This window comes from Primulina huaijiensis, chromosome 1 (genome assembly GCF_012295235.1).
Source record: "Primulina huaijiensis isolate GDHJ02 chromosome 1, ASM1229523v2, whole genome shotgun sequence".
NCBI classification, from domain to species: Eukaryota; Viridiplantae; Streptophyta; class Magnoliopsida; order Lamiales; family Gesneriaceae; genus Primulina; species Primulina huaijiensis.
In genome coordinates this window covers 4,777,410-4,790,250 of record NC_133306.1, presented here as the reverse complement: position 1 = coordinate 4,790,250, position 12,841 = coordinate 4,777,410, and the positions used below count along the sequence as shown (strand labels likewise).

Sequence of the window (12,841 nt, the reverse complement as noted above, 5' to 3'; positions counted from 1 at the left end):
TCTCGTGAACGTTATTAAATATAAACCTCAACGCAGAACAAAGCATCACCTAAAATAAACGCAAACTGAAACGTTCGTTCTTTGACACAAATCTTCTAACCGCTGCAGATTCTTCCGTTAACTCCTTAATTCTTCTACTGATCCAGTAATGCATATCCAGTATTTTTTTGTTGACGGTACTTTGGTATGATAAATTGTTGATTAGTAATTTAGTGGGGAAGAAGGAAGTGATTGGAAGAAGAAAAGGCGAAGTCTTGGATTTGGAGAGATTTTTGGGGTTGGAACTGCCGATGAATACAATCAAGGGAAGCGGCGTTGACAGTGGAGGCGGAGTCCAGGCGATACCCTCGGGGTCGCGAAGGATAGTGCAGAGTTTGAAGGAGATAGTGGGCTGTTCGGAGGCGGAGATCTATGCAGCACTCAAGGATTGTAATATGAATCCTAATGAAGCTGTCAATCGTCTTCTCTATCTTGGTTTTTCTTTTAATCCCTAAATCTTTTTTTTTTTTGGGTTCATTGTTGTAGGGTTCTTTTGGGTCTATGAGTTATTTTGATGGAAGAAATTATGATATGCGTTTCGTATGTTTTGTGCGTCCGTTTATGTCAAGCACACGTGTCTGCACTTTCCTGTTTCAATAACCACACTTCGTGGCACTGGGGTTGGGTGGGTTGTATTTGCAAACCGTGGTGAATCTTGTGTGATTTTTTGCTACGCAAATTTAGAGTTTCTTGTATTATTCAAGAATTTCTCCAAACGCTTATGTCTAGGCGATAGTGTCCCATGATGTTGATTCCATAAGGCAACTGGTCATTAGTCCTATATTCTTTTTTTTTTTCCTTTTATTTTTTATTCAGTGATTGGCTTTAAGTTGAATTTTTGCCCCTTGGTACTATGATTACTTTGTAGGCCTTTCAGCTTGTGTTAGAAAGGAGTATTTTCATCTGGAGCTAAACCTAATTAAAGTACCGAGCTAATTGAATGTCACTGCTCATGAAACATCTAAAGTTGAAATCATTGATTATTTCTCATTGTTTGAACATGTTTCTGATCCGTGTTTTGCAATTGTTTAGATCCTTTTCATGAGGTGAAGAGCAAACGAGAGAAGAAAAAAGAGGTTTGTGATTGTCGTCAGCGGATAATTTCATGGCTGGGTTCTATGTGATATTGTGATAGTTGGCTTTCCCCGTACATGCAGTATGCAAAAAAAACATATAAAAATAAAATCAAATCCATATCTGTAATGGAGCAAATCGGGGATGTTTTTGGCTTGTTGTCTCCACTGCTTTTAGTTTGTTTTATCTTTTTGCAACAAAAACAGAATAGTTCAATTTCTAAAGATGATGAGAACCTTGTTACTGTGTGCATATTGCTTTTTATTTTGTATAATTGGATCTGGGTTGTAATATCTGGTATGCATGCGATGTAGTTTTTTTCTGACTTGCTATAACACACTGCTCTCCTTTCAGGGCAAGGATATCAGTGATTCTAAGCCTCGCAGTGCTAATAATTCTTCAAATCGAGGCAGCAAGAATGTTTTAGATCGATTTCATGGCCGTGGTGGTTTAACACCGAATAACTCTTTTGGTGGTATGGACCTTCAATAAAAAATTTATCTGTTATATTATTAACTAGAATGAATCATGAAAAGACATTGAAAAACATTTTCGATTTCTCTTTATCAGAGTCCTCACCTTTGCATGGAAAGTCATCATTTAAGAAAGATAATGAATCAGCTCCTTACACGAGTTCACTATCGTCAGCACATCCTGCGTCGGGAAAATATGAAAGCAGAGGATCTTTTGGCTTCAGGTTTGTCTGTTTTAACTTGTTCCAAATTTCTCTGAGGCTGCAATTAAGAAAATTTTGTAAGTTTAGGACTTGGACTGAGATGCATTTGTCTGACCAGAATCACGAGCTATTGGTTTTGTTAACTTTTATCGAAGAGTTATTGTTGAGGTCTGTTTTTTTCCGATGCCTCTCTCAATTGTATATTGTTTCTCATACTCATGCAAGTTTTGTGTATAAATGTAAAAATAGATATGTCCATATATGCACTTATTTCTGCCTAGTGCATTATGGAAGTAATGCTGCTTATACCTGTCTCGGTTTTAATATCTGAGTGTTGCTGGATGGAAAATCTAACTGAGTTGAGGCTTCAATAATTATAAATTGTATTGCTATGGCCCAAGACTTGATTTTTAGATCCCACAAAGACAGTGAAGTGATTAATTTTCAGTAGAAGCAGGATAACTAGAATTTCCACGTTGTGGCTCATTACTGTTCTTGATGATATTTTATGTGAATGCTTTTATTTCTCACACTTATTGTATGTTGCAATATCAGTACTTCTGCCAAAAATGAAGTGCCATTACTGGGCATAAATGAAGGTATGCCATCTGGTGCACAACCAACTTCTAGTTGTCAGTCTACCTGGGTGGGTGTTCCTGGTCGGTTGTCCATGGCTGACATTGTGAAGATGGGTAGACCGCCTAATAAAGCATCAAATGCTGCAAATACAACTCAGCACAATGTTCAGGTTCCTATTGTAGCGGCATCTCATCAAATGTTACATTTTTCTGAGGATCAAATGTCCAAAACCCACGACTCAAGAGTTTCTTCATTCCAACGTGTTCCCACCTATGATGATTGGCCTTCAATTGAGACGAAAACGATCCCTGTCACAGAGTATGGTGTGGATTTTGAGCTGAATCAGGAGGCACCTTGTGTTCCTTTTGACATTATCAATCGACAATCGGAGGCAGATGAGGTTAAGGAAACTGAAGATGAAACCTCCGAAAATCCTGGATCGGATGATGTGGATTCTCTTCGTAACTGTGTTAGGAGGAGTATTAAAGGTGACAATACAAGAGGTGGATCTGAATTTGAGAATGATTTGTACGAAAAGATGAGCTACCAGCCTCAAGGTCATGATTCTGAGCATCTTCAAGGTGAGTGCTTGAAGAATTGTACCTTTTATTGACAATTTCTATATTTTTGTTTGCACAAAATTGACAAAAATTAAGCATGCTGTCTTCTTTGTGGATTTTAGGTAAAGTAAAAAAATAGTCACTGTTGAACGAAAAAGTTGAAATAGCTTTGAATGTTCTTTAAGGCCATATGGTCTTGTCTAGATTTGTTTCTCTTTTAGTGCTAATTAATTGGTCTAAGAAGAAGTTGATCTCTCAATTCAGGTTGTTTGTTTTCGACACTCTAAATCTTTTGTACGTCACTGTTTATGTCAAGCATTTTGATTGTCCTGCCAATGATTGTATTGGTGTGTGCTTGAATTTTTTAGACTGTTATTATTTGCAGCTGAAGGTGTTGATTCAGTCCCATCAGTCACAAGAAACTTGCAACAACTAAGTGTTGGAATGGCTGATAGAGGGTTTCCGTTAGAGGGGGATACTCCTTCTGTGGTTATTCCAGATCATCTGCAGGTTCATTCTGCAGATTTTTCACACTTGAGTTTTGGTAGTTTTAGATCTGGCATTAGTGCTACATTTTGTTCTGGGACAATGAAGTCTATACCTGTAAAAACTAACTTGGGAGATGCACTCGGCAAGGCTGATGTTTCATCACTTGGGCGTCCAGAGATTCCAGACGCTAGGTATAACTTGTATTTACACTTGGAATTCCGTTTTTATCTTGTTCTCATTATGGATGGTAATTAAATATCTCTCTTCTATTTTTTGCAGAAATTCGGAGTACTTTGCTGATGATTCTCTTAGAAATGCTTCTGATGGTAGTTTTTCAATTAGAAGTGATCTACATGGTCAGAGCTATGATGCTTCTCCTGCTTCACAGCCAGAAGATCAGAAGCCTGAGAATGCTGAGGTGGCTCATGGATTGCAATATTCTTTTCCTGCTTCTAAACCTAGCCATGCCTTTGCTGATGTCCAACACTTAAATGCCTCTTATAATCAGACGAGCTCACAGATGGAAAATCTTACACCCTTTTCAGATGTAATGGTAAATATTGTTGTTACTATTTTAGGCTTGGTGACTAGATTTGATTACTTGAATGAATCCTATTGTATGATGGCAATAAAGCAAGTTCACATGATTTCGAAACCATAAGTGGTTCCCCTTTTTTTTTAGTTGGGGTTAGGTTTGTTAAAATTGATTCTCGAATCCAAGACCTTGTTCTTAGATGGACTACAAGCCATTGACAAAGTTGTTCCCTTTGGAATCAAATATGATTCCCAAATTATAAAGAGTTTGACCCCCTCTTACCCCCATTCTTCTTTGTTTTGATGTCCTGTAATTACACTTCATGCACAAAAGATTTTTTGATAGTATGTCCTACGGTGATGTTCTCATCATGGGCATGGGCATGGGCAATAATTTACATTTGCTATTTCTGTTATTTGGAACGTTTGATATATGATCTGATAATTATCCTTTTTTTAAGACAGGAGAGAAATACTTCTATACTTTTTCTTGAAATTTTCATTTTCTGATGTTTCTTGACAGCATCCATACACAAATCCGTTGTCAAGCTCTCTGCTGGCTGCTAGTGTTCACCCCATTAGAGAATCTGATATTCAGTCCTCGCCGTTTTCTCTGACACAATCAACATCTTGTAGATACGGGAACTCTATCTCTTCCATCGGTGTTTCAGAAATTTCTATGCCCGAGGTTCCCATTTTAAGTTCTCTATGGATCTTCTTAATTTACTTTCCACTTCTTGTTAGAAAAGCTCCATCTCTTTGGCTCCTTTAGTTGCAATTTATTTATTCGTAATATTATTCCTTTGTCTTTGGACCTTCAGGTCTACAGGTATAAAGAAAAATTAGTTACATCGTTCTGATAAATGACTTTCTGGCTCCATTGGATATTTTAAACAGAGGGAATTGACAATAGCATTTTAATCTTTTAACATGTGGCATTAACTATTAAGTAGTACTCTAGTTCACATTGTTCTTGACTGATTGTGCTTTGGGACTTTCTAGGCACTGAAGAGTTCTGATCTCTCTTCTTCTCAGCTTGGTCACCAGAACCTTTCTGGAACAAGTGTTGCAACTGGACCTTCTCTACCTTATAACCTTGCGGTGCACCCATATTCTCAACCTACTCTTCCTCTGGGACCCTATGGCAATATGATTGGCTACCCCATCTTGCCTCAGAGCTATACGTACATGCCTTCTGCTTTTCAACAAACTTTTTTGGGTAACAGCACGTACCATCAGTCTCTGGCCGAGATGCTCCCTCAGTATAAAAATAGCGCTTCTTTCAGTAGTTTGCCTCAATCTGCTGCTATTGCTTCTGGATACGGTGGCTTTGGAAGTACCACAACAATTCCTGGAAACTTCCCTGTGAATCCACCTGTTACGTCGTCTGGGACAACTTTGAGCTACGATGATCTTTTGAATTCTCAGTTCAAGGACAACCACCACTTGATCTCGCTTCAGCAGGTATGGTGTTTTTGGTCTGAAAATGATCGATTTTTGTCTATGCATTTAATTATCTTCAATTTCTTTATAGAAAGGAATGCATGTATGTACCATTTTGTCACCCGAGCTTCTACCTCTTGATGTGATTTTGGTACTCTGTTCTTTCTATTATTATATCGTACCAGGGTTTCGATAAAATTGTGAAATTGAATTCCTAGGTATAAATTACCTTCTGGCACTAATTTTATAAACGTTTTCATGTAAAGATTATAATGCGTTGAAATACACGCAAACACAATATCCGTTATGCTATTCTGTCGCTAGGATGGTTGGGTTGATTGTTTTTTGTATCATTGTTTTTAGGCTGATTTGTATTTTATCATTTGCGTTTCTCAGAATGAGAACTCACCAATTTGGCTTCATGGAGGTAATTCGAGAACGATGTCGACTGTCCCAGCCAACACATATCACAGTTATCAAGGCCAAAATCAACAACTTGGTGGATTCAGGCAAGGTCAGCAGTCATCACAGAGTTATGGAACTGTAGGACACCCTACCTTCTACAATTCTCAGACCGGTATGACCCTCGATCATAAGAACAACTCAAGAGACAGCTCTGGCTCTCGAGGACAGCTTAAGCAGTCCCAAATCTGGCAGAGTAGCTACTAACCCTAATACCTCCTGGTATCTCAGGGGCATGAGTGAATGTGTGGCCTTTATGATATTCAAAGTGGATTTGATTGGCCACTGCCCTTTGCTATGAGGTAGTATTATGATGAACTTATCTTTGATGTAAGGTAGGAACGTGGATGCTAATTGTTTGTTTGCGGAGACGCCTTTTTCTCTGATATCTTTCTTTATTTCGTTTTGGCCAAAGATCTATTGAAACTATAGTTCAAGAAAAGCTACAGAACCGGCCAACCCCTTTAGCCTCAATATAGGACGGGATTTGGGATGTTATAGTGATCTTGTGCTTGGTATTCGGGCATATGTGAAATGGTTATGACCATATTTTCTAAAAAACGAAATTATGTGGTAAGTTTTTGATTGCTTACGTATTGCGTCCGATACATTGATTATTTCTTTTTATGATTTTAATATTAAAATGTTTGGTTATACCAAAAGTGATCACGATATCCCTTAGATGATGTAGTTTAGTATAAATATAGATACACCACAATCTTCCACCATATGTCGTAATGTCACCATATAAGCTCATGAATGGATTCATTTCCAAGTTTTTTCATGCCATTTTCTCTTCAAAATAAGACATGGAAGGCTGACCGCAGGTTCAAAAACATTCACTTGTCTTAATGACCGCAGGTTCAAAAACATTCACGAGTCAAAAGTTGGAGTTAAGATGTCATCCCACGATCCCAACTTCTCCCAAACAAAGGGGGGGAAATGTTCCAAAAACAGTTGCATTACATTAAATCTTCTCTAGAGGCAACTGAAGCTAATTGACAGCATTTTAGAGAAAATGAAACATGCATTTCCTTCATATTTGTCTAGTGTATTCTATGTAAAATTAATCGTACATTTCATCACTTCAAAAGAGATCTAGTCAGATGTTCGCGAGCAGTTGCCAGTGCTTGACTTATTGTCTGCAATCACGAGTTAAGCAGCAAAAATTAGAGGGAAATTATCTGCAACTTTTTCAAAGAGTGCTAGAGAATACTTACTTGCTCAGCAAGAGGTGCTCCGGAATCAATACTGTGTGTTGCAACTTTGCTTGCAATGCTAGATGCATCCGTTTCCAGAATAATTCTGCTCATGGAAAGAGAAAAGCCATTTCATAAATAACATTATTGCACATTTCGCCGGACAACCCACTATCTCACATGCTTTATGTTCTTCAGCATCTTATATATTTTTATAGAATTTCACCTTTACCTAACGATTCTCATTTATTTTTCCCTTTCTTCTTCTTTTGACATTCAAATAAAAAGCATCAACGTACGCGCACGCATGTACAGACATGCTCACACATATACAAGTCTACGCACGCGTATGCTGACACAAACAGCATACAGATATAAAACTGTTCCTCTTAAGTTTATAAAAGGAGGCACTTTACTGCACCATCAACCAAAATTTCATCAGCTGCGCAACCCCAAATCAAATTAATCAAGAACGCAAAGGATTATTTACACTCCATTTTTTGTTCAATACACTCCCATCTTTAAGTTTTATACCAAAATTGACAATGATACCCTTTAATTGATTGTTTTATGCCAAATTCTGGTAGTTTCAATTTTAAAAATAAGTTATCTAAAACATTATTTATTTACTCAAAAATATTGTTTAATTTGTTAATATCATGATATTTAAAAGGGCACGTTAATGACTCAAAATACTTTAAATTGTTAATATCATGAAATTTAAAAGACAAACAAAACAAATATTAAAAAACTAATCGTCACTTTTATTTTCAATTTTTTTTTTAAACTTTTTGAAAGAATTATGTTTTGTATTTATTATTTTAATTTTTTTGNACTAAGGGTGTACAAGAATTCGGTTACACCGAATTAACCGACCGAACCGAAATTATTTTAGAAATTCAGTTCGGTAAATTAAGTAATTCAGTTTTGAATTTTAAAAAAATCAGTTAATTCGGTTTGATTTCGATTTAATAAAAAAAATCATTAACCGAATTATTAAATAAATAATTTTGATTTTCTTATTAAGTTTTACATATAATTTTTACATTTAATATTGTACATAATTATTTTTATTTTTAATTTTTTACGAATAATATGTTTTATTATGATTAAAATAGAATATTTACAATAATAATTTTATATATAAATGTTTTTGTTTTTATTTTGTAAAAAAAATCGGTTAATTCGGTTACCGACCAAAATAACCGATTTTAATTTGGTTCGGTTAATTCGATTTTAGTGAGAAATCAATTCGGTTCAGTTAGTTGAATTCAGATATTTCGATTCGTTTTTGACCAAATTAACCGAATGCTTAACCCTAACCAAAACTTAGGATAAAATATAAATAACATTAAATTTAAAATCAAAATATTTTTTCAATATTATATATATTTTTTGTTTAAAATAAAATTTTGTGACGATTTTTTTAAAAATATAAAAATTTAAGTTTTTATGAATAAAAAGTTTAGTTGTTGACATATAAAACAAAAGTTTTGTATTAGAGCTTTTTAAGGAAAATAAAGATTTTACTATTTAAGGAAAGATATTATAAGGGCAATTGTCACGTCTCTGGTCCAAGCCCGCATATGTGCGACTGCACAACGAGCCCCGATAGCATTTACTTTGTATTCATCATCTTCTTACGAAAATGACAAGCTCAAGTTGCTATAGCAGACCACTTTAACCCTTTACGAACTATTTTAAACATTCATTTCTTTTCTATTTGGGGTGAGGTATCACAATCACCCTTCCTTCAGAATGCGACGTTATCGTCGCGACCTGACCCTCGATCCACAAGCATCGAGAATATAGATTGGGTCCTATAGGTTTAAGATGTGGCTCCTGTCATGTAGCACTTTGTCCCACATGTTCAAAAGATGGCACGTAGCACTTTGCCATGCATAACACTTATCTTCCAGTGTTTTTGCTGGTGACCATCTGTGATATCATTATGTCACGCCCAAGGTTCTAAAATTCGCTAAGCGCTGGTCTGCCTTAGCTGGTCTGGAGGCAGACCAGCGCCTAGGCGGGGACTAGGTGTCGGATTCTACGGTACCAAGGACTTTCACAATCACCTGAAACGAGGAGACAGAGATAACGATAAAACCAGATGAAGTTGTTTAATAAAATGGTGTCGGAATCAGTGATGAAAATTCTTCAAATATGTTTCATGTAATTGAAGTAGCAAAAGCAGATATATCAAGAAATGCAAGAAACCGAAAGAAAAAAGAGGTAGAAGAAAGACATCGTTGCTGCTCCACAAGACGGGAGATGTAAATATTTCCCATCAGGCTTCTCGATTTCTTTGGTGCTGCATTGATTTAGGGCATCCTATTTTCAACTTTTAATTTTTTAATTGAGTTTTAAAATATTAGAACCCCAAACAATTTTTTTCAAAACAAATAAGGCCTATTTAAGGGTGTCCAACCCCACCTAGGCCAGCACAGGCGCGCCAGGCCCGCCCAGACGTGCCCATGAGCGCCCAGGCGCCTAGGCTGGCAGCCTGGCACCTTATCGGTGCGGTAGGTCGCTGCCTAGCGCCTAGGACGCATTTTAGAACATTGGTCACGCCATGCATATGCGCGACTGTACAACGGGCCCCTATAACAACTACTTCGTATCCGTCCCCGTTTTATGAATTTGACTAGTCCAAGTTATTATAAGAGCCCATTGTAACCCCTCATAAATTATTTTAAACATTCATTTTTTTCTCACGTGAGACGAGGGATCACAACAATATTGTCAAATGGTAAATTAATCAGGTAATGTGGAGTGTTACTAACACTTTTTGGAGTGTAAATAACACTCCTTAAAGAAAAAACGTAGATTCTTACCCGCCATCAACAATTTCATCAATGCACAAAAGAATGAGATCCAGATTTTCAAGTGCCTCTTTCTTCTCGACATTGCCCCTAAACGAAATAACGTATAAAATGAAACATGATGTTTATGAAGCATTTTTACCTTACATAATTTAAAATTTGTTCTCTTGACAACGTCCTCTAAATTTAAGGATATTTCTCTCTTAAAAAATTTAAATTTTATAAAAATACTTTCATCTAACCTTACACATTATAACATTGTAAAACTCACCTCTTTTTAAATAAAAGCTTCGACTTGATCAAAATATTTCCTTCTCTCGTTAAGTGATTGACTCAAATTTATCATATATATGTCAATTAACTCTGTCATTTAATTCACAGCATGTATTATGCATACACGCGAGTGTACAGTGTACCCTTTATGCTAGTAATAAAAAGAAATGACCATCGTCAGATATAAATAAGAACCAGTTTATGATAAGTACCTAAGTAGAATACCAACAGCATCAAAGAATCCCTGAAGAACTGAGAATAAAATGAGTTCATTTTCATCTTCACCTCCAGTAACATAAAAGTGCAGGTCTTGAACAAACTTGTACACTATGATGTTGTTCTCAAGCATAGTTATCTCTGCTGTGGGTTAAAAAACAAGCAAGTAAATAACCATCCAGCCCAATTCAATAAGGCCCACCTTCTCAGATTAAAAAGGATAGGTAATGAAATTGAAAACCAGAAAATTCATGAAACAAACAAACAAGATTTCACATCTCCAATTCAGTTGCACAAGCATATATAATCCACAGGAGTTGTCACCTCAATATAACCAAAAGCAGTAAAATATAAATCTGAATTCTGTTTCAGAAAAAACGAACTTTATATGTATGAGAAGGAAATTTTGAGAAAATAAACTACTAAAATTCTAACCCAGTTGCCTAAGGTTTCCAAGTGGTGGCATAAAACTGTTCATTTTGCCACTTCCTCACAGAAGCACCACCATACCAGAATAAGATAAAATAAAAAAGTTAAACATTCTTTGCAGACTCATTTCGAACTAGCCAATAACACATCAACATTGTAACCGGCACAGTGGGAATTAAATTACCGATCAAACCACAAAAAGGTAGTAAACAATGTCAGAAATGGAAAACCTATGCTTCACATCATCAAGTTGGGCACCCCAAGCAAAACTTTTAACAAAAAACAATAGGAAGATTAGAACTGAAAAGTAATTATCTCACTAGTCATCAATAATGTATATTAAAAGGCAAAAAAAGGGAACGATGCATGACAAACTGATAAAAACTATAAGTATCTAAAGCATATTAAGCAATCAGATGCAGCTGCGCATGCAAAAGCAATAATCTGACAATTTTGAAATCGCAGAATACCTTCAGTCCGGGCACTCGTCTTCTGTGTCTTGGTAAATACTGTCTTTTCAAAAGTTTCCTTCAAACTATTTGAAGGCCAGTCGTCTGCATAGTACTTGACAGCAACACGTTTCCCCTCTGAATCAAGGAGTAGAATGTTCTTTATCGAAGGGCAGAGGTCCTGCAAGCAAGATAGTTAATTAAACTTAAAATCAAGACCATATTTAAGAATACAAGAAAGTAAGTTCTGAGTCATGAATGAAGCTCGAGAGAGTTTCAACTCAACTGCTGTATATCACTTAAAACTCTTAAATCTGTTCTGGTGAACTCAAGTTCTCATTTTTGTTCTCCAATAAAACCTGGAGCCTACTACAAAGTCACAAAAGCTCTTTCCTTTGTTTTTCATATCTAATTCTTCTATACAGAGATTCTGCACTTGTACAAATAATAACTTAACTTTCGCTTTATTTATCCTCCATTGTTTAGGAAAATAATAATCGCGAATACAATACTTATGTTCAAAACAAACAATCATTTTCTTCATAGAGAGGTTCAACTAGAAAATCTCGCACCTTGATTTTTTAATACAAAAAAGCTGTCTTTTTAAAGCATTCGATCATGTTATTTAGCATTTTAGATCAACAAGCAACAAAACACTTCCGGGAATCAACCCATGACATTCATCATCTCACCTAACCACAATGTTTCGTTTTTACGATCAAGTGAAGAGTGAAAATAATCGATGTCAAAGCAACTGATTCCCAATTATGTCCACCATATTAACGAATTGCTCCCTTAAAAAAACCCGAATAAGTGAAGCGCGATCTAAATTAGATCCGGGTTGTTCAAGAATTACGAATCACCGGCCATGAATCGCACAAAAAGAAGATTACAATGTAAACCTAAAAATGTTACCTCGGTTCTTAATTAACGGCAAGTCCCGATGAAATCACAATAATCCGTAAAAATAAGAAAATAATTGAGAGAGGGAGATGGAGAGATGGAGAAAATACCATGTCCGACGGAGTAGCTTCGAGCCCAGTGCGGATCGAGAGAAAGGGGGAGAACGATCCCACGCTGCACTAAAATCTCTGATTTACTTCACTGTCATAAATTCTGTTCGGATCTTTTTAACATTTCAAAAGGCCAAAGTTTGACGTATTATATTAAAATTATATTTTATAAATGTCTCAACTCTGAAGGCAAAAACTAATTTCTTACCAAAAAAAAAATAAAAATAAAAATAAACAGTATAATAATAAAAATTATATAATTGTTAGATTAAGACCTTCTTTAAAAATAATTAAATAAAACATTGGACAAAACAAAATATTACTTCTAGCTAATATAATTCTCGCTAATATAATATAATAGTAGGAGTACATTATTAATTATTGTAAACTTCTTATGTCATGTGAGAAAAGTGTTCTTTTCTAACTAATGTAGGATATGAGGTATTATAATCACTTTGTTTTTTAGAACACTGACGTCTTCGTCATGGCATGATACTTGATCCATTAATATCGATAATCTAGAGGTGGATCTGACCTCAGTCCACTAATATCGAAAATCTAGATATGATTTCTACAAATTCAAG

General features: G+C 35.8%; 2 protein-coding genes across 7 annotated transcripts; one reads left to right on the top strand and one right to left on the bottom strand.

The window, feature by feature from the left end:
* Window positions 1-28: 28 nt before the first annotated feature.
* Window positions 29-6,351, top strand: LOC140979149 (uncharacterized). 4 transcript variants are annotated; one of them, XM_073444495.1, is made up of 10 exons: window positions 29-474; window positions 1,072-1,115; window positions 1,468-1,588; window positions 1,684-1,810; window positions 2,345-2,949; window positions 3,314-3,608; window positions 3,697-3,964; window positions 4,475-4,639; window positions 4,954-5,415; window positions 5,791-6,351. In XM_073444495.1, exons 1-10 carry the CDS (start codon window positions 291-293, stop codon window positions 6,061-6,063), a joined length of 2,544 nt encoding a protein of 847 aa, XP_073300596.1. In that variant the 5' UTR covers window positions 29-290; the 3' UTR covers window positions 6,064-6,351. The 4 variants fall into 4 exon arrangements, with proteins under 4 accessions (XP_073300596.1, XP_073300600.1, XP_073300604.1 ...); XM_073444499.1 differs by having other exon boundaries at window positions 3,697-3,970; window positions 4,987-5,415; XM_073444490.1 differs by having other exon boundaries at window positions 30-474; window positions 3,697-3,970.
* Window positions 6,352-6,684: 333 nt separating this feature from the next.
* Window positions 6,685-12,388, bottom strand: LOC140979204 (coatomer subunit zeta-1-like). 3 transcript variants are annotated; one of them, XR_012175701.1, is made up of 7 exons: window positions 12,258-12,388; window positions 11,266-11,425; window positions 10,363-10,510; window positions 9,890-9,967; window positions 7,077-7,161; window positions 6,811-6,998; window positions 6,685-6,740 (listed from the first exon to the last, which is right to left on the bottom strand). XR_012175701.1 is itself a non-coding variant. In XM_073444531.1 (6 exons), the coding sequence occupies exons 1-6, from the start codon at window positions 12,258-12,260 to the stop codon at window positions 6,939-6,941; spliced, it is 534 nt and encodes a 177-aa protein (XP_073300632.1). In that variant the 5' UTR covers window positions 12,261-12,388; the 3' UTR covers window positions 6,685-6,938. The 3 variants fall into 3 exon arrangements, 2 of the variants coding, with proteins under 2 accessions (XP_073300632.1, XP_073300639.1); XM_073444531.1 differs by having other exon boundaries at window positions 6,685-6,998; XM_073444538.1 differs by having other exon boundaries at window positions 6,685-6,998; window positions 10,363-10,507.
* Between the last annotated feature and the right edge of the window lie 453 nt (window positions 12,389-12,841).

What these genes read in the sequence shown, in the direction of transcription:
- LOC140979204 (XM_073444531.1), bottom strand. An exon ending in GACGAGTGCCCGGACTGAAG is followed by an intron (nt 10,511 to 11,265) that starts GTATTCTGCGAT and finishes TTTAACCCACAG; the next exon opens with CAGAGATAACTATGCTTGAG. An exon ending in GAGCACCTCTTGCTGAGCAA is followed by an intron (nt 6,999 to 7,076) that starts GTAAGTATTCTC and finishes TCGTGATTGCAG; the next exon opens with ACAATAAGTCAAGCACTGGC.
- LOC140979149 (XM_073444490.1), top strand. Translation starts at nt 291, where the DNA reads ATGAATACAATCAAGGGAAGCGGCGTTGACAGTGGAGGCGGAGTCCAG. An exon ending in AACGAGAGAAGAAAAAAGAG is followed by an intron (nt 1,116 to 1,467) that starts GTTTGTGATTGT and finishes CTCTCCTTTCAG; the next exon opens with GGCAAGGATATCAGTGATTC. An exon ending in AGAGGATCTTTTGGCTTCAG is followed by an intron (nt 1,811 to 2,344) that starts GTTTGTCTGTTT and finishes TTGCAATATCAG; the next exon opens with TACTTCTGCCAAAAATGAAG.